This window comes from Lepisosteus oculatus, chromosome 6 (assembly GCF_040954835.1).
Source record: "Lepisosteus oculatus isolate fLepOcu1 chromosome 6, fLepOcu1.hap2, whole genome shotgun sequence".
Taxonomy (NCBI): Eukaryota; Metazoa; Chordata; class Actinopteri; order Semionotiformes; family Lepisosteidae; genus Lepisosteus; species Lepisosteus oculatus.
The window spans coordinates 35,993,342-36,019,668 of record NC_090701.1 but is presented as its reverse complement, the minus strand read 5'-3'; the positions used below and the strand labels follow the sequence as shown (position 1 = coordinate 36,019,668).

At 36.5% G+C, this 26,327-nt stretch overlaps 1 protein-coding gene across 2 annotated transcripts in view; it reads left to right on the top strand.

The window, feature by feature from the left end:
- Positions 1-26,327, top strand: part of xylb (xylulokinase homolog (H. influenzae)) — a 118,138-nt gene that overhangs the window by 75,881 nt on the left and 15,930 nt on the right. For both annotated transcript variants that reach the window (XM_069191226.1, XM_015354098.2), the window contains 3 exons: positions 2,240-2,298; positions 4,052-4,139; positions 24,403-24,497. In XM_069191226.1, the coding sequence (XP_069047327.1) occupies positions 2,240-2,298; positions 4,052-4,139; positions 24,403-24,497 (242 nt within the window). The remainder of the gene's footprint in view (positions 1-2,239; positions 2,299-4,051; positions 4,140-24,402; positions 24,498-26,327) is intronic.

Genomic DNA, 26,327 nt, shown 5'->3' with positions numbered 1-26,327 from the left:
CCTTGGGCTTTATATTTCCGGGTCTTGCACTCTGCCCTCGCTCAGCATTGACGTTCGGATGTCCTGAGACCCACGTAGCACCAGGGCGCCCCATGTCCGCTCCCTGAGGGCATAGGTTTCTATACGGCAGTGGTTCTCAAACTGTGGTATGTGTACCTGCAGTGGTACTTGGCGTGCCGCCAGGTGGTACGCCAAATGATCCTGGAACTGTGTTGTGTGCGCTGAAAAAATCGGGACGGGTTTTCATATTTTGTATTTTTATACATATCGAATACGCAGCCTATGTACTACGATACAGTGCGCGCAAATACTTCAGTGGACACAAGAGATACTCTGTAATTCTATACCACTCTATAGGAATGCGTGCTACGGATGCAAGTGACCAATTGTATTTAAAAAAAGCTACTGTATCTCCAGCAAATAGGGTGAAAGGAGAACAATGCCAACGTTGTAAACACAGGAATGCATAGAAATGTGTGCTATGAATGCTGGTAATCTTGTGAGCACATGAAAGCGTGAAAAATAACAGAAAAATATTTAAGAACTGTTCTAAGTTAATTTGAGAAAAATACACAGAGCGTCTCTTTGTTTCTCTCCCATGCACATGAAATAAATACTTAAAATAAACACTGAAATAAAAACGGAAATGTGGAAAAATGCAAGCTTGCGGATTGCTAAAGCAGGTAAGCCCCACACTATTATGTGTGGAGAAGAAGCTGCTGAACAGCTCGACCTGCTGCCCCCCCATTAAAGACACAGTCATTCATAGAATTATTGAAATGAAGGATTATATCAAAAGTACGCTGACAGAGCGCGTTAAGATGAGCAGATGTTTTTCACTGCAATTAAATGAGTCTGTAGTCGATTTGGCCAATTTGCTCGTTTACGTTAGATACGAGTTTGGTACGTCCCATGAGGACTTTCTGTTCTGTAAACCGCTACCAACAGGAACTACAGGAGAGCACATATTTCAGCTTCTGAATGAATTTATCGAAGAGAATGGCATCGACTGGATAAAATGTGTCGGAGTTTGTACAGACGGTGCTAGAGCAATGACAATCCGACACAGCGGTGTAGTTGCACAAATTAGAGAGGTTGCTCCAGAAATTTCATTGCAACATCCACCGCGAGACCTTTGCTGTCAAGAAAATGCCTGACGATTTAAAATCTATTAGACTGTTGTGAATTGTATCAAGGCTCGAAAAATTAATTCACATGTGCTTTGCTCGACTAAACAGGCTCACCCCTCTCACTGAAATGGTGCTTTTTTATTAGTTGTTGTTAATGTTTTTCTGTAAAACACTTTGAATAATAAAGTTTATTATTATAATATTTATTATATGTATGTGTGAGTGTGTGTGCACATGCGCTCATGTTGGTCATTAAGAATTTCTGGGGTTCCTATGAGATGATGACTTGTAGGTGGTACTTGGATGGTTTGGTTGGATAAGGGGTGGTACTTGGTCCAAAAAGTTTGAGAACCACTGCTATACGGCATTCCTGAACTCTTTGCACTAATGAGCCCGGGCCTTTTTCCTGTCTCGCCGCTACGCATATGGGTCTTTTTCCACTCTCTTTCTCCCCACGGTTAGTCCCTTTGGACGTCCGTGACATAAATATAACCATTTGAACACTGTCTTAGGTAAAAGTTGTCTCAGGATCAACACAAAGTAAAGTAGATGGGCATCAACATAAACACATCAGAATAACTAGATATATTATACATTATCAACAAAATAAACACCTTCACCTGCCTTAGTAGTATTGTAGATGAGTGGTACTGACGTAGGCATGCGCTCCCGCATCAGCAAGTTCAGAGCTGTCTTGCAACCCTAAAACAAACATAGAGATCCAATAACATCTCACTCAAAACCAACGCAAAGTTTTTCAACTCAGACATAGAGACTTGTTGTCTTTATGGCTCAGAATATCAGGAAATCACAAAAGAAATAATGAATAAAGTTTGAACTTTTAGAATCATTCTGGGGGTCAGTTGGAAGGAAGCATCCAAAGTGGCCGAGGATACGAGAAAATTGAGGCACCTTTTGGAGGCCTTCTGCGCCATTTTGTGTGATGAGGCCTAAGTAAATAATCCTCTGGCCTAGTGTTTAGAGCTCCTTTAGAGATTCAACAATCAGGGCAATAGAATTAGAAATTTTCTTTCTTTCAAGCAGAATCATGATGGTCCTGATATAACCTGAAATTCATGTCTGATGTTTTTTATTTACTTTATTTTTAGTTCCTGGAACTAGGGTCCTGGCAACTGGTGGAGCATCAGCAAACAAAGACATTCTGCAGGTAAATGTCAATATTTATGGTAAAAAGCCTTTAATCACTAAAGACGGATGTCTTTGTGTTTAAAGTGATATTTTTGAAGTTGTTGGCAACATCAATTTTTGTGCACTCCCTGCTGGGATAATGGGTAAAAAATCATTTATATTTTCTTATCAAAAAGCACATGTACTTTCTTTTCTGTGTATTAGTGTTAAATTAAACATGTGTTGTAACTACTCAGATTAGTCATCTGTTTTTACCGTGTCATTCATGAAAATTATTTTATCTGTACTTTGGCTGTTTTATTACAAAAGCGACCTACACACCCTTTGCCTTTCTACAGTGTAAGTTTATGGCTTGAGTGTCACTCATTATAAAATATAACATAGATCATGTAAGCTTGTTTATAATGAGCATAAATGTTTCCCTCATGTCATTCTTTTGCTGTTCCCGACTTTTGACTTGCTCTGAGTTGGAATTAAAAAGTGGTCAACATAGGTAAATTAAATTGCTTACCGTCATGAAAAGTAACCTTAAACTTATTCTTAAACATATATACTGAACATCAAAAGAAACATTATTTTGTATGTAGATTTTTAGAAATCACAAGTAGACTTTAGGTATTGATTAAAGTGTAATTATTGTTTCATTGATCATTCCTGACTGGGCATGATAGTTCATGTTGCATAAACAGTAAATCACCTCAGAGATGAGAGAATTCATTGAGCACAGGTGATGAGGTGATTTAACCTGTTGAATCTAAAAAAAATAAAGTAAGAAAACACAGAAAGGAACCAACATGCTTGGCTTATCAAAAGAAAAGCTTTTATGCTGCAGGTATATTGGATGCTGGAGTAAGTAACCTAAGGTGGTCTCACCAGCGCTGAAGCCAAGCCCTGTTTAGCGATGAATAAAGATTTGTGTAGTACTCCCTGATGCACGTCACAGAGCAGTATACAGATGTGCAGAATGATCCACTAATTATTGTGTACTATAGACCAGACACTGGAGAGGTCTCAGATGATGGTCTGGGCAGGAGTGTTTGGTATTTGCTTGTAGTGATTGATGGCATCCTGACTGGTGCTACACTGATCAAGTCCTCAGCCTTACGTGCTTCTTTCTTGGCATAACAACAGAAAGACAAAATATGTCCTCTTTGCTTTTCTTTCAACGACTTTCTTATGAGAAGACAATGTAAAAGTTATGCTATGGATTCACTTCTCACAAGGCTTGAGCCCCATTGAACAGCTGAGGGATGAGCTTGGACAACATGGCATTGAGTAATCAGAGACCAGCAAATAAGAATATAAATATTTATGTTCTATATAAGGAAGGAGACCGATAACTACAAGGCAGTATCATCAAAATGTTGTGTTGTGTGACAGCTTCTATTACTATTACTTTATTACTTCCAACAGTGGCCACACACTACTAGAGGTACTACTGTACCTTTTATTTATATATACTGTATATATAATATAGATGTCAAAATTGACACTCTGTATTTGAAACATGAACATTCACTAAACCAAATTTATAGAGTGTAATATATGTTCTTGTTGACTGATTTATCAGTGATATCTCTTCAGCATTTATTGAAAACTCATTCATCCTGGTAATATAGGGTACAGGAAGTCAATATTTGCTTCTAGGTGTGTAGGTTCAGTATTGACCTCAATCTTCCTGTTTTCTAAAATAAAACATGTATGCTGTTGTTTAATTTCAGATACAATCTCTACCGAGAGTTTACTTTTAACTAATAAGCATTTATCTTCAGGTTCTTGCAGATGTATTCAATGCTCCAGTGTACACAATTGACACAGCTAATTCAGCCTGCCTTGGGTGTGCTTACAGAGCCAAGCATGGTAAGAAAACCGAATAAGTGCCGGAAATGCAAAAGTTCTTCTTTCCTTTTTGTTGCCTTACTTTACAATCCACACTTCTTTGCACTGTCATAGCAGCCTATGCTAATCATATGAAAATGCAACAGACCATTTTCATACGGTGTTATTGAGACACTTGATTCTTTATATCTGGGTCACTAAAGGTTTTTGTTTTTGAACCATAGCCATTTCCAGGGCAGACTTTCTCACTTCTTCAATTGGCAATGCACACTTGGCTTGGTGCTGCTGGAGGTAAGGCTAAAATTAGTTGGCTATGAGTCTCTCAGCTTCCAGCAAAACAGTGGCCCTTGCAGGTTTCCAAGGGACTGTGGGATTGTGGTGATATCGTGAGGCTCCAGACTATCTTGTGGCACAGCAAAGCTTGTTACATGACAAAGCATGAATTGCTTGACTGATGCACTTGTCGTATGAGCCTGTTTGCACTTCCTAATTCTCTACCTGTGTGCATAGGAATTTTTGCTGTGGGTCAATGGTGTAAAGACACAGTTGGAGGACCCACATTTGACGAACACACGCTCAAAATAATTTTTGTAGTGGATGTCAGTTTAAAAAATAGATAAAGGGCAATCGTTTTTAATCCAAATGTTACAATACTTATGAGTGCAACTACCAATAATCTCTCACTGAACACTCTCCTTCTTTTTCGCCAAAGCCATAAAATCCAGTACTTTTAGATAGACAAACTGCAAACTTTTAGATGCAAACTGTTTATAGATATAAAACAGCTGTTTTCACTAAAACATATTCTCTAGCTTTTACCTTGTAGCACCATTGGATAGAGACCTTAAGCAATGTGGTGAGGCCTGTGGATGGCATTCAGTGGCACTGTTAATTCCATTAGGTCATTATGTTAATGTTGTGTTATTTCATTGTATAAATTGATTGTTTTGCTGAGTTTTATTCTGGAATTTAATCAATAAAATATCCAAAGTAAACTACTGAAAATACATTCCAAAACACCCAGTGAAACAATTTTTAATGTGTCTTTAATACCAGATTACGAATCAATGGCTTTTGCAGAACATACAGTACATACATTTACAAGATATACTAGACGTTTATCAATTGAAGTACAAGAAACAATAGTGGTACAAATGGGGAATTATGAAACTTGTGAAAGTTTAGCTTTGTAGCTGGAAGTGTTCACTCTGCCAGGTGACACAAACTTTATCTAAACTCTTAGAGACACTTCCTAGTCACCTAACGCTGTAACAATATATAGGGTATCCCTGTTTAAGAGTCTGCAAGAATGCTGTTTGCTCAAGTTACTGATTCTGGTGGAGCTTGAGCTCATACTCAAATTAGATGCTCCAACATATGGCCAACAAGTGAAGACAGGACAAACATACACATATACAGTATAAATCTCTTCCAGAGATAATATATTTTGCTGTCATTTTCCGTCATTTACTACATATGGTCCATTCCATGTTAGCTATCGATTTTCTTTCTGTGTAATTGTTGGTACCCTATAAACTCGGTTTTAGAGTTAGAGTTTGACTGAGTGTTTGGGGTGATGTCAGAGGAAGAGTTTGCATTAAGTCAGAACCACACATGTTGCATTTTCTCTGGAGAAATTCTATACTTTGACATTAATCAATAATTTAGACTGAATCTTCTGGTCTTTTAGTGCAACAAAGGGGATAGCGTTGTGCTATTTTGTTTTTTTTAAACTCTTGTTTTTATGATTCTGTTTCAGGTGCCTGCAGCATATTATTGTGGAAAATCGGAATGAATTATTTTGTAGCTCTTAATTAGTAAAACAGAACAGATAGCTTGTACAGATCAGAATTGTTTGAATTAGAACCCTTGCAGCTCTTTAAAAAGAGTCATTTTATTTTTCATAAAATGCTTTCTTTTTTAATTTAAATGAATATTTCTCTACTCGTACAGATTTCATGTGTAGCCTGTGGCAGTTAGTTAACAGAAATTAAAACTTTAAGTCTTTTGTCATTACTTGAATGTTCCTTTTGTAAGTTGGTAAATCTAGTCCTTAAGCAACATAGCTTTGTTCAGATTCCTGTTGATACTTGACCGCATGCATTCAGCATAATATTTGAAAAATATTTTAATCAGTAGAAACTAATCAAAATTAAAGGCAATTAGAATTCTTTGCAACCGTTATGGGAAACTTCATGTAACTTTAATTAGCTTATTTCATTTACATTGTCACCAAAGTAGTGTGCCGAACTGTCAGCTATAGATCCTAGTCTCAAAAGAAAGGATGTTCATACTGTGTGTAATGCTATTGTCATTTTTATTTTACACAGAAACAGAATTATTTCAAATCTGAGTTTGAGAAGACAAAGTACTCCACGTAACATTCGTGTTTAGAATGCCAATGATTTTTTTTCAGGCACTAACACAGAAAGAACATCCATAACTAACATGCCAGCAGCCATATCACCATGCAACTCACAACTGGCAACCCATAAAAACTAAGCAGGTGTGAGCCTGGTGAGTACTTGGATGGGAGGCCTTCTGGGAAAAACTAAGGGTGCTGCTGGAAGAGGTGTTATTGGGGCAAGCAGGGGACACTCATCCTGTAGCCTATGTGGGTCCTAATGCCCCAGTATAGTGACGGGGACACTATACTGTAAAAAGGTGCCATCCTTCGGATGAGGCGTAAAACTGAGGTCCTGACTCTCTGTGGTCATTAAAAATCCCAGGACGTTTCTCAAAAAGAGTAGGGGTGTAACCCTGGCGTCCTGGCCAAATTTTCCCTTGGCTCTTACTGATCATGGCGTCCTAATAATCCCCATCTATGAATTAGCTTCATTACTCTGTTTGCCTCCACACTGATAGCTGATGTGTGGTGAGCATACTGGTGCACTATGGCTGCTGTTGCATCATCCAGGTGAATGCTGCACATTGGTGGTGGTGGAGGGGAATCCCCATTACCTGTAAAGCTCTATATAAGTGTAAATAAGTTATAATTAACATGGGATGGACAATAATTCTTGTCTGATAGAAAATTACAACAAAACACTTAATCTTTGGAAAAGATTTATACTGTACATGTGTAGGTTTGTCCTGTCTTCACTTTATTGCCATAGTTTGGAGCGGCTAATTTGTGTATCAACTTAAATTGTGCAGATTGTAAATTAATGATTTTTCCATAACACAAGCCTAGCCACATTCTTGGCTGCAGGTGCACATTTGCTTCCCATTTTAATTGTAGTGTACTTAGGATAATACCTGATATTTCTGTCTTAAAAGTTTTAAACCAGAAAAAGTTTGAAATTTGGTGAGAAAGATATCACTATAATCATCTAGCCTTGGTTGAAATAGTTTGAAAGCCCATTTAGTATTACCATGAGAATGCTTTTATTTGCCTGTCTGTATGATCAGAAGGTAGTGCCTGCTCAGACTATTTTGAAATTTGAATTCTTAGACTTTTTTTCCTATCTTGCATTTTATTCATATTCTTCTCTCTCAACAGTTTAGAAACTCTGCAACGAATACTAATCAGTTAAAGTATTATAACATTACAAAACCTTGTGCACAGGAAATGCAAGAGATTTCCAACTTATGCCTAGCTACAGTACCATGATGATTCATGATGATCCTTAAAAGCCCTTTCATTAAATATTCTAAAGGATAAGGTATGCTTATCCTTTTAATACTGTATAGTTCAATAATGAGATGAACAGAGTACATAATAAGCTTGGGCAAAGGAAGGTAGTTGGTAGTATGGCACTTATGACCTCATGTAGGTAAAATAAATGAAAAGGCAACTCACAATATTTGCAGTTCAAGAAAACTTTGATTTGAAGTTAAAATTTTGTACATGTTGTACAAAAAAATAGCCCAGTGGTATGGTAGTTGTTGTTCCTGTCTCATAGTTCCTGTCTTCAGTCCTAGGTTGAATTTTGGACCTTCTATTTGGAGTTTGCATATTCTTACCATATCTGTCAGGGAATTCACAAGGCACTATATTTTCACCTTACATTTTGAGAACAGTGATAGTTGGATTAATTGGCATCTCTAAATTGTCACTATGTACTGTATGTCCATGCTCTTGAGTACTGTATGTGTATGTAATGCAATGGACTAACATGCCTTCCAACTTGTAATCCTGCTGTTTTCTAGTTCAGTATGACCCTTACTAGGATTAAGCAGCTTTCCGATAGTAAAAATGGAAACAAATGAAGAACTTTTGTGGCAAAAAGTGGCCTGATGTTGACTAATATTCCAAATGTCCAGTTTGCTGCATGTGTTCATAGTTTATTTAGTTGCGTTCATTTTAAACCTACACCAGTTCCAGAGAAAGAAGGCAAAGCTAAAGATGTGAGCATGGGACTTGATTAAGTTATGTTAATGAATATACAACAATCCATTGAATATGAAACAACTAATGGGTTTAATAGGATTACATATTTAATTTAAAGCTTGCTTAGTGAATCGGTAATTGTATTAACTGGATGTTTATAGAAATTAGATGTCAGATAATGATGTCTTGCAGAGTTTAGTGAATGGATGGCCTGGCTTCTAGAAAGATTAGAACTTGGGCTGCACCAGTGATCCTCATATTCACAGTACTCTGCATTGGTGAAAATGTTTGTAGTTTCTGTCTTCTACTTATAGCTGTCATTTTTGTGACTGGCACTGAACATTATTTTTCACTGTATATATAACTTTTTCCCAGCTGCCCTTAAGACTGTTTTCTGCATAGAACAAATCTTAAGATGCTAGTTTGTCCTTCATCAAATGCAAGTTTGCTGTCAAGATCCTCTGCTTTCTCTGCCATATAGTGTGCTACAAGTTCACTACCTTGAAAAGAGTGCTGGAAGAAACAAGTATAAAACAGTGCAAAAATCCACATTTTCCGACCAAACAAATATTACTAGTAGTAATTATCATGGTTGTAGGATATTGTAGGCTATTCCATGTTGTTTGACACTATCATCCTGCTATTTTAGACATGATTTAAACAAACTGGGACCTGCACAACAAACACATGAACTCTGGTTTAATTAAACACAACTGTGTTTAACACAACCAAGCCCTGCAAAAACAGTATCCAGTCTACATTCAGATGAACAAACAAGAAATGTATCACCATCCTACTCCAATATACCCTGAAGTGACCCCAGATAAGCTGCTGACCTTCTGGAGGTACTTAAAGACAACAGTAGCCAAGCTCAAAACCAGGAACAATTTGAGCTCCAACCTTGCTGGTACAACTTCAGACACTGCTACCACCACCCACAGGACCTCAACCCCTGCACTGTCTTTTCTCAGCAGCAGAATACTCTGCCTGTCTGGTCAAGGCAAACATCACACCTCCACATATCTGATGACTTGCAATAACACACAAAAATGCTTAAAAGGTTCAATACATTCCTCACCTGCCATTACATGAGGAGATGTTTAATCCACCAAAGATACGCCTGCCTTCAAGAAAGCCAATCTCCAAATCCCCTTTGAAAAATCCTCCCCAATAAGATTCCACTTGGGCTGAAGAATAGGAATCACTGGACTTAACAAGCAAGTATCTCACCACATGCCTTATCTTACAAACCCTTCCAAGAAAAGTGTTCCATTCTGAATTGCTTTAGGATTGGTCATGGTCCATGTCTTCCCAACCTCTACAGATGAGGGATTAGTGCAAGCCCTCATTGTTCCTCTGGGATGGAGTAAACTAAGTAAATAAAATATGCCACTCAACACCAAGGATATGCTTAGTTCATCCAATAAGTGTAAGGCACACAAAGCAGTGTACAATTTGTAAAGGGCACAATATTTGCATGAGGGTCAGGGCTGCTGGCTCAAAGCTCCCGTGTTTAGAGTGTAATTCCAGCTGCCATTTATTTTTTCAGGAAGACCTAACAGATTGACCAAAAAACAAAATTCTTTCCACTTTTTATTCCAATGTGGCAAAAGACCTACCTCTTTATTAGGTTTTGCCCAAGGAACTTTACAAACATACTGTACTTACAATGGCCACACATGTAAAGGAACAGGATGCTTTATTTCAATACTCCTCCAGGTTTTCAATAGAAAAGAACAAAACTCTCCACAGGCTTGTCAGTGTGTTCCTTCCACACCCCACTATCACCATTTTCACCCTTTATAAACCACAAATGAGTGGTACTTTTCCACACTTTTATCAATTATCTAATAATCAAACAACTGACACCTATTGAGTCTATTTACACATGTTATTGGCCTTTGGGCAGCTTCTTGACATTTTTGCTGTACTCACATGATTTAGAGCAAGTCCCATACAGCTCAATTATTGTGAAAAATGACATACTGTACAGTGTTGGCAGCGTGGTGGCACAGTGGGTAGCATTGCTGTCTTACAGCACTGGGGCCCTGGGGTTCTGGGTAAATGCATTAGAGAAGTAAATGCACTAGAGAAGTTCCTGGGGTGCTATTTGCATGGAGTTTGTAGATTCTTCCCATATCTGCATTTGTTCTGGTTTCCTCCCACAGTATAAAGACAAACATGTAGGCTAATTGGCTTCTGGTAAAATTGGCCCTGATGTGTGCGTGCCCTGTGATGGACTGCTGTCACCATCCAGGATGTATCCTGCCTTGTGCTTGCTAGGTTAAGCTCTGCCTTCCACATCGCCCTGTACTGGAAAACCAGTTAGAAAATGTGTAGATGCGGATTTTGAACATGCACTAGATATGGAGCTGCGGGAAGTGGTCAGTCTCACATTCATGAGGGAATGTACAGTACATGTACTGTATGGTCAATCGACAGGGCACCAACACACAGAAGCAGAAAGGAGAAGTTAGTCAAAGTCGCAAAAGGAATGGGGATACAGCAACCTCATGTGACACTGCCTGTTAACATCACATTGCTTTTAACTAGTTTCACACATTCTCCCAGCTTTCATCAATCAACTAATTTATTTCTTGGTTTCCATTCATTTACAGATTTCAGCATGAATTACCTTTAATTTTCTCTCAAACCTGGAAAAAAAACTATGTTCTTCTTTTTCTTTGCAGCACAGAATTAACACCTAAATAAGGTATCAAGTATAATGCAGTCATATGTAATGAAATTAAAATTAACTTTCAAGGATGTCAGAAACGCAAATGAAATGATGACTACTTCTTCTGTTAGCAAAACTACTTTCTTACTCATCTCTGTATTGCTATTAATACTAATGCCTGCTGTCATCTAGTATTTTTAAATAATCATGGTATAATAAGGAAACAAAACCATTCAGGCAATGTGAAATCAATCAATAATCAAATACAAACCAAAGGTTTACAGTTTCAGGAAAGCAGACTGTGGATGCTGTTACCTTATATATGTTTTAATTTACTTTCTTATTATTGTTAATCCAATAGTTTTATAGGTATAAACAAATATCTGTTTTTAGGACTGTATGAGAATGCTACTTATAGACTTCAGATCTGTACTCCACAGGTTTTTACCTTTTCCCTAGTGGGGTTTTGCATGGCACAGTATACAGTACTGATTTTGTGGTGACAGTTAACGTTTATATTCTTGGAATATGTGTTGAAGTGTAGTTTTCTGGTACGGTGCTCAGAAATAATTGACAGTATGTTCTGTTTCATTTGGAATGATAAAGAAGCAATTCAACGTCAGGAAAGACAATAAATACAATGAAACATCATTAAATTCAGGAATTCATGAAAAAATCCCGGCTAACAATTAGAAGACGTACTATGAGTTTGGTAGGATTGAACAAAAAAAGAATGTAGATAAAAATGTAACTTTAATAATGAAATGAAAATTTCCTATTAGCCCTTAGAGAGTCCACAATTTAATGTACCATTCTTCCAAAATTGTACTGTGACATTAAAAATAGTCCAAAGAAGAACGATCTCAATACCATAACAGTAGGCATGAATAACAGCACTGCTGTTTTGCGTATTCTAGATCAGGAATGAATGATCTGTGTGAAGTTTGTTTGTTCTCCCCATGTTCCCGTGGATTTCCTATAGGAAAACAACCTATGGGTTTGGAGCTGAAGGTGGTGAATTTAAAATGAGAAATATAGATCTTGAAGAAGGTGCCTATGAAAAAGACACATTCCTTGTGTTGTCACATCATTTCATGTCATTTTCTGAGGATGCAATAAAAAGACACAGTATATAGTTAAACATTTAGAATTGAATTAAAGCGGTTTTCTTGAAATTGTGCAATTACTGTATCTAGTAAAGTCTAATGTAGAATGTTGTGTGCAGTTTTGATCACGATGATGCAAAAAAAACTGCTGTTCTGCAGTCATTCAGGTAAAGAGTGAAGAGGTACAGTACATTCCTGAGCTCAAAGAAATGTCTCACTCTGACAGATGAGAAGAACTGATTTTTTTTAGTCTAGAACAGAGAAAACAAAGAGTAGGGATGATGCAAGTATTGAAAATCGTCAAAGACATTGACACAGTCAACCTCATGAATGTCGTGATACATGAACTAGAGGACACAAATGAAAACTAAAGGAAAGTGCATGAGAAACAGCAAATAGGAGGAGAACAAGACGTTACCCAGCCATGCTATTAAAGCCAATACCCTGGCTGTTTCAAGATACAGCTGGATGAGACCATTGGACCAGTTAGCTACTGAAAATCAAAAGAGCTAAATGGACTGTATAGCCTCTTCTCCTTTGCAGACTTCTTTATGTCCTCAGTTGTATGAAAATATTTAAGAGAAGACAGAGAATTAAAATGCATAAGCATGTGTAGTAATCAGTGAATTGCAGGGAGGATGGAGTAAAAAATGCAGCTTTTTAATGATTAATGTATAATGTTAACTATTCATCGTGCATCCAATTAATCATTTGTTTGCAGTTTCTTAAACCTAATTATATTGTAAAGGCTCTTGTCAGAAGCCCCTATAAACTCAGCCTCTAGGGATATTGTTGAGACTCTCTTCTGTAATATTATTAATTAAAAATAAAGCAAGGTATCATCTTTACCTGACAGACAAAGGCCTAATCACAGTCACATTTTGTCATATTAATAACACCCAGTCAAATACTCTTCATTTTCCTTATACTCAGTACCAATTTTAATGTCTTTACATTATTTATTTTGCAGTGTGGATACAATAAGAGCAAATAAGGGAAAGGCCTGGTGTCTCTAGGGGAAAATCTGCAATTTTTTCTTTCAAAGGGATGAAAAATTCTTTCTTGTCATAGGCTATTAGATGAGTTATTGCTTCTAAACATTTGATGAACAGTGTTTCCAAAGCTGCGTCAACTCTGATATAAAATTCCTCCACTATAACGTTATCTTGTCAACATTCAACTGGACATAAACCAATGAAGACATCATGTCAAATGGTAAGCTAAAATGTAACAAGACTTAACTCAATAAGGATGCCACGTCCAATAGACACTCAGCATTCATATGAGATATTTCTGTTCACCAACATGTCAAAATATGTATGTTTGGACAATTTACAGTTTAGCTCTCTTACATTTTAGCAGCACAGGTATTGTAGGCAGTGAATGTAATCATGTTTTTTTAAAGAAAATCAATTTTTGTTAAATGAAGAGGTGCTTTACGACATGCATCTTGTCATCTGATTGTTTCTACACCTACTGGTTGCCTTTTTCAATGCATTTTCTTTCAAGCAATTGTGTTATTCTTCCAGCCACCCTTCAAGTAAATCTTTTGTGAAGTTTATGGACAATTTTCTGTAATTTAGAGCGAGTAAAAGAATACACTGTTTTCAAATATACAGTATTTGTAATTGTTTCTATAAGGTCAGATTTACTCAGTCAGTTTACTAAAATTTACTCAGTCAGTTTAGCCTGTGATAAATACAAATCTGGGTATTCAAAATCCTAAAAGAAAATGACTATTGCAGCTCAAATAGTAAAAAATACAAAACAAGAAAATGAGGATGAGAGGATATATATAAAGTACGTAAGCAGAATTGTATTCAGATCGAAGAATAAAAAGCACATTATGTTAAAGATTGTGAATACTGAAACCAAGCTATCTAAACATCTCTCCATGTTTTCTCACATGTTTCTCCATGTGAATCTTTCAAAAAGCAGGCTGGAGAGGGTCCTGGAAGAATGCCCTACTAGGAACCAAGCAAGCAGGTAGAACAGAATGACCCTCTTTATGCAGCCTGTCATGTTTATATAGAGGTTAAAATAACCAAACCTTTCAAATCCTCAGTAGTGGGCTTACTTTATTTGATGAGACAGAAAAAAAAATGTTCACTGAGTTGAAGAAAGAATTGTTCGACAGAGTGATTGGATTTACTCCTCACAGTATGGCAGATGAAAGATGAGTTTACAGATAAAATGGAAAACCACTCTAACCTACATTATTATTAGGGCATTTCTGCAGGGCTAAGGAATCTTCTTGATTTTTCAGGGATGTTCAGTGCAGTGTTCTTGTTTACTTTTCAAGGGAATCTTTTTGTATAAACTGCTGGCAAGTGTAATGCCCACAAGAAGAGTGTCTAGTAGCATGGTTTTGACTTTTATTGTTTTATTTTGTGACCTAAAACTGATTTGCATACGGCACAAGCATCCAGAAATTAAAATGTTTGGAAATGATCTATGTATCATCCTGAAAAATAGTTGTTTAATGCTATATGAAGTAAACAGTGGTGGAAATCATAATAAGGGTTATCCAGTTATTATATAAAGGGTGTGATCAACATTTTTTTTTAAAAAAGAGATGTTCCCTGACATTCGGTATTGATGAAAGATGACAAAAAGTGCCAGGCTCTGTGCCAGTTAGCAGTAAGATAATGTCCTTTCTAACCTGTTTAAGGACATTTCTAACATAATGAGAAAGTACTTTACTACTCATTTGCAGTGTATATAGTACAATGAGACATTCTACCTAACTTTGCATAGGATTTCTATTATCTAATATAAAGATATCAAACATCTACAGGCTGGGTCTGGCTAGTGTGGTTCAAGTCCATTTATTTGGCCCATGTGGAAGATGGTGTCAGAGACATCATCTGGGATATTCATGTTGTCTGAGCCTACATAGTTCACTTACAATGCAGGTGTCCTTATTGATATTATTGTATCCATGTTACACTTCCCATGATTCACTCCAGAAATCTAGACATTTGTCAAATATTACTCAATGTTGTATGAAAAGGACTGGATTTCCAACATACAAACACTGTTGTATGTTTATGTTTGATAACTGACCTATTTAACTTAGTATGGCTGTTAAGAAGACAAAAATATGTAATAGTTCTGCAGCCAGGAACTGTTTTGCTTTTTTTCTTTGCTTTTGTAACACCTTGGAGCACTGGCCACACTTTTTGATGACATGATGTTAAATTAAGGAGTATACTAAATGTTCACTAAAGTCACTAAATAAGCAAACACACAAGGAAAGTGGCTATGATGTGAAGAAAAGAGAGTATTAAAATATAGTAAACCTTGTATTTGTGAGGGTTGGGAACCTTGACGTCTACGCAAATGGAAAATTTACAAAGGTGTGGCGTATTCATAAATGCGGGAATTAATACCTAATGGGGAAAATAGGGTTTGGTTGTATGGCTTGTGAAGGATTTTGATAGTAATATCTTATATATACTGTATATAGCAATATATTATATATATAATTATATTACTGTTATGATACTGTATATATAATATGTATACATAATTATATCACCGTCATGATATTACGGCTTATACTGTAATAGTTATTTTTTTCATTATTAATCAATTTTCTCTACTTTTTACATCTTGTTTTTATTATAAATGCAGCTCTACTGTATTGTAATAAAGTTTATTACAGCACAGTAGCAACAAAGTAAATGAAATGTACTCACTCCCTTCCTACTCAACCAACTCGCTCCCCTGCTCCTGCTGTTTGTCTACTTCTCTTCTAATTTCTTTTGTTATCCTTTTCCTTAAGACAGTGAAGAACTGAGAGTATGATAACTTGTAGGGAATCGTGAACGTTGTTTTTAATGTTCCTTTTATTTTACAGCATAACACAGGCATTACTGTCCTAACAGCTCTACACACAATATACATCTAATGCTTTCCTGGCAGAAAATGAATAACTAAGTCATAATCCCATGATGCACTTCAACATAAACATGCTTACTCTTTATTAACCAAGCTGTGCCTTGTTGTAGCGATGCAGGTGATGCGATGCAGGTGATGTGTAGCAGATCTACAAGCATTTACACTCTTAACTGCACAGCTTGCGAATACGCAAGTTTGGTCTGTGAATACAGAAAAAAGCATTCACTGATAATTTTGCAAGAATAAGTTGTAAATATTGAACTTGAAACTTTCATACAAAAACATTTGTATGGGACAGGGTGGGTGTATACAGCTGTTCGAGAAGAATCGTGAACAAGATGTTCCATCAATATTCTTTTCAACAGAGCAGGGATGAACAAAATGAACAATAAATACATTATTGTCCCCGTCCCCATCCTTGAACTCTGGGTAGTGACCAAAAGATTGAGATCATGTTGTATAAGTGGTGCAAGTGAGGTTTCTCCATAGGTCTTTGGGGCTTACTCTTTGTGACAGTGTGAGGTGCTCTGCTATCTCGGAGGAGCTTGGAGTAGAGTTATTGCTCCTCTGGATCAGGAGGAGCCAGTTGAGGTAGCTCGGGCATGAGTGCCTCATGCTGGAGGGGTTCAGGGCACGGCCCACTGGGAAATACCTGGGAGATCATATCTCTCGGCTTGCCTGGGGGCATCTGGGAATCCCCAAGGAGGTGCTGGAGACCATTGCTGTTACCACCACCTCACCAGGAATAAGACCTTAGAAGATAAAATGAGACCATAATCACATAAAGGGTATTTTAAATAATTGTTAGTAAGAGATGCCCCATGCTCAGAGGGTATTGAATAAGTTTTGGAAAATTTTAAATAGTTGATTTTTAAAAGGAGGTAATTTGTCAAAATAAGCAATCAAAAAAATAGTATGTAATGGCTGTGCCTATTTTTTCAATTATTTTAGGCATGTCTTGATAGGAGTGAGACTAAATCACAATGTTAAATGATTTTAACACTCCTGATCTAATACTTTCCACTAAGTCCATAAAACACATTGGCCAACCAGAAGAGAAAATCATGAGGGACTGAAAATGACCTTTTCCACCACCTACAGTATATTCGTAGTGACTTAAAAAAAACATTCAACATTCTCTGAAAAACATCTAGTCTTTTATTATGTTACTGTATATATTATTATCTGTAGCATTTCAGAGCTTCGGGCTTGACTGAATATAATCAATTAAAATATTTGAAGTTCCATAGTATAACATACTTTTTTAATTAATGCAAGCTGATTTAACATAGGTCAGGCATAGGGGTACAGATAGTGTTTATCTTCAAAGTTGAATGAAATAATATTTTAAATAAAGATGTCAGAGTGACCCTCTTGGCATAATGTTGGATGACACCATGTTATAATTTGAACAACAAAATGAAAAACAATCATGTTAGATTAACCTGGCTTAAAAATGCCAGGCAGATTCAGTGTGACTCAACATTTATTGAAGAGACAGGTTATTTGACTCAAATTAAAGGTCAATGGAGTCATAATATGTGTATGTAAGCAGCGTTGATGCATTAGAAAGAGGTTTTTGGTTTTGAAATCATTAGGTCTGCATGTGTTTTGGTCTCAATAAACGTTCTATTTAGATGACAGGTTTTACCATTAGTGAAGAGGAATATATTTTTACAATGTATTAACATAGATATTCAAATGCAATTCAGTGCCTTTGTGAATACTAAAATATATCTTAAACATATGAAGTGAGCAGGTAAAGATACATAGCATATACAATATGTAACACTCACTTCTCACTTCTCAAAAATTCCCAAACCTATCAGGAGAATATCAAAATCTTTCTTTCAGCAGGTGCACTGAAATTTTATTGAACACACATACTACAGATTACATTTATAGCACAGATTAACATTTACTCAGCAGAGCTGATTAATAGAGGGTCTGATGACTACTAGTATCACAGACTAGCAATGCGTATAAGGATTATTTAATGATTAGTATATAACTCAAAATGGAAAATGCATTTACAATATTCTTCCTTACATATATATTTTGAATATTTATTTAATTATTCTTTCATGCAGTATACAGTATATGAAGATGAGTACATTTTATAAAGTACATTGTCCTTTCTACATAATTACTGATACAAAGAAATGGCAAAATACCTTACCAGAGAGAATTGTTCCTCATTGCTTCATAAAAGTTTTGTTATTGTGTTGGATTTTTCCAAATGCTTATTCATAATGTTTCAGCAGGGTTAGCTAATTCGAAGATTGATTATCCTATTTTGAAGTTTTGAAACACTGGGCATCGTCTTGTCCTTGGGAGGCAAGTGATGTAATGAAATCAATGAATCATTGTAGTGTTTCTAATAATTTACTTAGGTTAATTAACTTCACTGTTAAATCATTAAGACACATTAGGCATATTAAAGAATACATATTCAACAATGACAGGTGCATTCTAAGTCAGGTCATTAAACCAGTCTCAACACAAATGGACCATAGCATATATATACAGGAACAGTCATACAAAGAAGAACAAGAGAGGAAGAAGAACATAGTCATCATCTCTCATGATCAGAACCAGAAGCTTGTGGCAAAAGTTCTTTTTTGAATCAGATTTTAAACTGGATTATGTGCAGGTAATCTAAGCACAGAAAGAGTATTGGACTTTATTATAGAAGAGATCTGCTGTCTTATTCATTTGGAAATTCTAATTTCATTTACTGTGGAGTACACAGGCTAAAACTACCTGCCCTAGTTTTAGTGGTGCATTGTTAAAATTGGAAAATTGTGTCTCATTCTTTCAATGTATGAGCATCTGTTTAGAGAGAAGTAATCATGTATGGGATGTATTTTGTTTATTAGGACATCTTTTTTCTTATTGATGTTGTTGGTGTTTATAGTTTGGAGTATAAAGGGAGATTTCTGGAGACCATATCTTGGATGAAAACAGCGTTCTGAAACTCAGAGAATCTGTGCATAATGTAAATGTTGTGTGTTAGTGTTATTTATAAAACAAATATTTGTCAGGGTTTGGATATGATTATTATTCAGTTGTGAAGATGTGCTGGAGGATAAAAGAATACACACTAACAGAATACTAACAGTTAGTAATGTCTGACAGTAGGGGGTGAAATTATTAATCTACTGTGTATAAATTACTTCCACAGTAAGATGATGTCAGGACCTGATTCTTATTTGATGTTTACACATAATTTAATAACCTCCTTATATTTAATTTTAACACTCCCCTCTTTCATAACAATATTTATGGTGTAACACTTAATCAATTCCAGACAATTCCAGGCCATATTTTTCACTAAGAGTTAACTTATTCAACAAATTAATATAATAGTTTGTGCCAATATTTTACATAACTGTCTTGTAAAGATAATTTCTTGTCCATTCCATTCCATTATTAAAGTTTATATATAAAAATACTGTTGGAAAACATATGGGGAACATACATACTAACATACAGTATATCAGTAAATCTGTAAATATCCAGTATATATTGTGATGCCACAGGTGGAGGGGCCTCCACTGGGGCATGAACAGGCACACTCCGGACATGCCCCTTTAGGTCTGCTGGCCAACGTTTTCTCTGCTAAGTGTGCACTCACTCTTTTAACACACACTTTCTAATCTTCATAAAATTTTAACACACACTTTTTTCCAACAGGGGTGCTGAACTCAGCCCCCTCACTGGGGCAACAGGTTGCATGGCTTACATAGTCAGAGACCTCTGGGCCCCCGGCTCTCGGACTCTCAGGCCAACTCCAACTCTCCAACTCACTTGTTCCATTCAACTTCGTCTGAGATTCGGGTTGAGGTCCTTCACCTTACCAAGTCCTTCATTCGCGGTTTCCTGGGCCCAACAAGCTTCACCTTCAACTCTGATGTCACTATTTCACTAGGAGCCTCCCTGTTCCCAGCCACCATAGCTGGAGCCTCCTGTTCCCTCACTCTTAAGCTGGAACCTTCTGCTCCCTTACTATTACACACTGCACCAGGGCTATGGGCTTCCACTCTGCCCTGTCAGCGCTTGGACTAACAAGGACCCCCCCACACATTCTCGCACTAACAACACCGAGTCTCTTCTTAGTACAACTTGAGACTCAACACACAACCTCTGATGTCTCACACTTACACCCTAGGCTGTGCCTTGCAGCTGCTGATGTACAATCTCTGTACTATTATCTGTGCCTCTCTGTCATACTGTGCAGCATTGGTGGCACCCTCATCTCATCTCCACTGCACGCTCACCACCCAGAGGTCTGCAGCTAGATGGATCATGCTCTCTCCCCCCATACACTGTCCCTCTTCTGCTCACATTCTGGCCCACTACCTCTTAAAGGCACTATGCCCGGGACGGCATGACAACATAGTACTGTACATATCTGTTTGCTGTAGAGTTGTAACTTGATGAAGAGTTCGTATTCATACCCACAATTCAATGCAAATTGTATGCTTCATTACAACCCATAATTATTGCTGCTCTTCAGTAGCATTATAACCTTGAATGGTGCTCATATGAAAATAAATCTATACACACATTATGTTTTACAAAGTGCGGGGTAATACCGGCCAATTATTCATTTTGTTATATTTTTTAAATGTTTAGTTACCGAACCCATTCACTGCAATTACATACACACTTGCTCATGTCAGTTTCTGGTGGCGACAGGGGTGGATCTGTCTGTAATTTGCAGTGAATTTAAATTATTTTGTTTATTTTTTTCAGGAATAATTCTTGTTAACCATGGCAGATAAGAATAATGATAAGAAAACACTTGACAGTCCCCACATTTAGATACGAAGGTCACAATTACTGAATTTAATAAAAATATGTGAGCAACAGTAACATTGTCTGCTGTAAGCATAGTACCATTTTTAAAAAAGTTTTTTCAATGCTTATTTAGGTCTGCTACAGTCATACAGTATACAGTAGGTGTAAAATATTTTATTATTCTTTGTAATAAATCCACAGGATAAAAAATGGCCCTTGCTTTATGTACAAAACCATTTTACATCATGGTCCAGCAGCCTGTAACTCCTGTTCCCACTTTGGAGAAAATAAGTTCCATGGACATGTTCGTCTGATGTACCCACAAGCCATACAGTCTGTTATTTTACATGTTGAAAGCTCCATGTCACCATCCAGGAGAATGATCAACAAGTTGTAGGACTCACTGATGAACTGACCACCAAGTCACAGCTGGGTAGTGACATCAATCAGACTCAAAGTAGCAATGTCCAGGATATCAACCTTTTTTCTTCATGAGGTTTTTGTCATGAAGAAAATTGTGTTACAGCATTATAGATAATGTAAAGCTGCTATGAAAGATATCTTTCTCAAATAAGGTCAAATGCCTTCTGTATCCCAGGCCTTCTGGTTGGCAGAATGTTTATCCGGGGGTTTGGATCAAAATCACATCTCTATGCATTCTAATTTTACTCCAAAAGTTCGATACCTTTTTGGAAGCAATAGACACACTGAAAATGTATCCAGAAGTTTATGGGAAACTGTACTGCATTGCATTGAACTGAATGTATTGTGATCCACTGAGAAGAAAACATAGTTCACTAGAAATAGGAAGAACTGAACTCTACTTTATACGTATTATATAATTGTATATACACTGCACAGCTCACTAACATGGCATTTTGTTCCTTCTGAAAAAGAACAAAGCATGTGTGATCAAAGTAGTTCTGACTACTGACATATTTCATTTTTTTGTATTTTGTATTTTGATTTCCTCAGGCAATACTAATATTGTATGTCCAAGTTCCATTAACATTTTGCATTTGAGTCAGTGGTTTTTAATAATAAAACTTAAGGAATTGTCTTGTACAATTAAAATGATAGAAGATGAAATTTGTCTAATCTATTAGAATGCATAAGCAGGTATCAGATTTTCATCAGAAGAATTCTTGTCACATGCCTGTCGCTAGCAACCTTGCTGTGATAAGCACAACTAGTCCTCAGAGTGCGATGTATAGCACAGAGTAATGACAGACCAGTTTCAGAGCCACATAGTGGCCACATCTGTTCCTAAACGTGGCCAGCTAACCTGCCAAGACTATAATTTCCTCACAGGGAAAGAGACACTTAACAAGCATAGAGGAGTTTAGATTTCCAGATAACATTCAGAAACTGAAACGTTTTCATGCATAGTATTTGGTTATTTTTGATACATGTGGCCTAATTTAAAAAAAATACTTCAATATCCAGGTAAAGAACTAGGAGTTAATAATTATTAATAAGTAGTGTCTCAGCACCATTAAGTTTATAATGTACTTATAAACTAAAATAAATAATATTAATGTAAAACTTACCCAAATCTGCAAAACCGTGATGAAGTGATGATAAAGATAATGATTTTTGTACAGTACGATAGCTGATCAAGGCAATAATGAATAATGTACAGCATGATGAAAGGGTGTTAAAGCACTTCTGGAAGGGCTTCTTCATCTGGATCTAGTGGCAAGTGGTTTGGATCAAAGTCAAAGGAACCAGACCGTACATGAGTTAAGGTTGGCAGTGACTGCAAGGCTAGCAGTGAAGCTATTGAAGAGGGCGTAGTCTATGGTGGGGAAACCCATACAGTAATTCTGTCATAAAAGAGCATTGTAATAGTCAGCTTTTTTCCTGTTGTATTTCCTTATACATTTCTAGGTACAGGTGCAATGTGAGCGATCCTGAGACTCAGTTCCATTGAAGAATTGTATTCTGTAAACTTATCCATCATTACTTTTGCAAATTGAAGCACTTCATTAAACTTGTGAATGTCTCAACTATCTTGCTCTACATCCTCTTCATCCTCGGTTTAATCTTCTTTGGCTCTTCTCACAAGCTTGTCATGGTCCTCGTCTGTTAATTCATCTCAAATCCATTCAGCTGCTCTTTCTCCTAGCTTATGTTCATGTCAACAAAACCTTTACCACCCATGATTATTTATTGAAAATGTACTATATATTTTTTTAATCTTAGCCCAACTCAATCTCACTGACCTTCTTTCACGAATAATCAAATCTATGAAAGTCAAATACAGGAATGTTCAAACCTTACTGTACTAATTTTAATGATTAATATATATAATGTAATGAAAAATAGTTGTTAATCACAGATACTGTATATTTATCAAAGTTGTCTTATTGTTTATAATTAAAATGTTTTATACTGTATATAATGGAACATTATAAACCCATAGGAAACTACAGAAAATATGCATTAATAATAACAATAATTTTAATCAAAAGCAACTTGCATTCACCACTTAGAACTATAAAATAATATACATAGCAAAATGATCCACTTTTATGTAATATATTATAATAATCAAAACAACATAAATTATCAAGATGAATAATACAGTAATAATACCTGCAACTTTAATTTAACCATGTGTGGTCACTGTTGACCGTTTGCACCATGGCGAATCTCCTTCATTTGCAGTCAATGAATATATGGTCTGTCTGTTTGACAGTATCACCATCTGGGGACCTCCTTGTCATGCTAACATGACTGCAAGGGGTACTTACCAACATCCATTCCTGTATATGGGTTTTAGCCTGCCAAAGACAAGGGACCTCTGCTACTGTGATATCTTGTGAGGAATCACACTCCTTTCCAGCAAAACCTTCTTTAAAATTCTCTTCAAGTGCATTGATGACAGCTTTGATAACAAACTTACACCTGAGAGAGCAGCGTACCAAAAAGACAGAGGATGTATAAACCAGATGTGCTCTGCACCACAACACTTGCCTTGATATCACTGCTCTTTATGAACTTCCTTCAAAAAGGAAAGACTGATACTGAGCCTTGGTTCATCACACCGAAAATCTATGCACATGACAGAAAAGTAAAGAAAACCATACCTGTTAGGTTAGATGTCAATATCTGGAGGTGAAGTGGCTCCCATATAGGGAGCAGAAATTGGTCTCCCAGGTTTACAGAGGCTTAATATTAATAGAAGTCCAATGGTAGGTCATGTAAACACACAAAAAACATTTGTGCAGGAGTGAAATCACAAGTCACATACTGTGCTCCTTGACACCCCCAAATGGGGTAGCAGCAAGGACGCTTTCACACATTCAGTATGAGGGCACATTTTAAATTCAATCTGTTTACCAAGAGATTGAAGAAGTCAATTTATTGCTCAAGGGTTTCACATTCTACGTGTATCAGAGCTGAATCTCTGTCACTCAATGTTTTAAATCTGTTGAACCTGGTTTTTGTATTTTATAGGGTTTGTTGCTGAGAAAGGTGTGCACTTTGCTGAAGCTGTTGGACAAGCCTTGGAACCTAAGCTTGCAGTGTCACCAACACCAGGAGCAGAGCAGGTGGGGTACAGACCTTCTAAAGAAATAATATCTTCACTTTCATGTTCAAGCTATTTGATTTAATATTTTCCTCATGTTGTTGTACATATTTCTTGCTTAGATTATTTAGATGTAGCAATCACCGAACTACTCCAGAAAGAACCATTGCTTTACAGAGATTTCAAAGCAGAATGTGATGGAACAAGGAGGAAGGGTGACAAAACCAGTCTACAACTTGACTTCAATACTCCTCCAGTCACCATAAATACAAGAAAAACCAAAACGTTCCTAAGGAATGCATCTTAGTTAAGAAATGACCAGAACGTTGCCTGTGATGGTACCAGTATAAACAGCATTTCCATTTGTCAGCGAAGCACTGTTAAAGCATTGCCTTGTACTATACACAAACATATTTTAGTACTCTTTTTCTCAAGTGCTACAATAATATGTTTTTAGCTGATATAAAACTTTACCACGGATTAAATAACATGAACATAATGTACAGAAAATAACATTGATTTCTGTTGAGAAATATAAAAAAGTCTGAGTATAAACTATTGCAATATTACAACTCGACAGGCTCATATTATCCCCATAATGCTACATAAAATAGTTACCTACTGATCAAAATGGCTACTGATTTTAACATTCCTGTTTTATTAATTATAAAATAATATTCTGGAGTTCAATTAAACTCCATGAGAAATGTCGCCTGGTAATTTCTCAAAGTTAAGATTCTCCACATAGCCCAAATGCATCACTTCCACTAAAGAACGACATTTATAATTCTCTCAGTTAAACAAAACATGAATAAAAAGCCTAACTGTCATTGCAACATGATTTTATTATTATGAGGTGATTGAGATCTTTAATGTTACTGTAATTATCATAGAGCCTCAAAACTCTCACAACTGTTTGCATGATGACAGAATTTGATGGAAGTACTGTAGTTCTTTTTTTCCTATAGTTCTGGGTGTGCTGTGACTATGAGCAGCACCCGCTCAAAGAAAGAGAAGAAATGTCAGCAAATAAAAGTCCCTTCTGCATGCAAAAAGATCCATCTACTCCTGTGTTTCTACCACCAAAGTAGAAATAAAAATGAGCAGGCTTTATGCATTTTGACCTATGTTCTATGCAGAATTCTTGTTTACTATTATTATTTTCTGTGCAATACATTAGTTGAATTAGAGTTAAAGCGTTTTTATTCAGTTGTGCAGTACTTTGATAACTATGATTATGATTCAATGGATTTGTTTCCCAGGTACTATTTAACAATACTTTATATAAACTCATAGAGTTTCTCTGAGCCCATGCAGTATGTAATATGGTGTTTTTGAACATATCATTTTGCTTTAAGCAGCTGGTAGAATGTAACAGGGCAGCTTCCGGGAGTGTAGCTCAGGGAGTAGAATGATGGAAGGTAGTGTAGGAGCACTCCAGAGACTGAGAGAGGAATAAGTCAGGGTTCACATTTCTAATGAGAGTATTATAGAAATTGGCTTCAGCAGTCAGAGAGCTGATTTTGCACAATAAAAGAGACTAGCTCAGAGAGAAATGGATCTAATCTGATGGTTGGACTAGGTCAGTACATTTACATAGTGCAGCCTTGAGCAGTGTGCTATACTACTGTATATAGTTTCTAAGAACAAACTGGCAGGTTTTGACGATGGAATGACCAATACGATTAGCATACTGACACTGAGTATTGCGCTAGAAGTGCTACATAGGAATTTCTTACATTATATGAACATTATTTAGTCTTGCATTACTAGTTTGTTTGTTTGCAAAATCCCAGCTATTAAAGCACATAGACTGCTCCAACATTTCCAACATTTCCAGCTGGGAAATTAC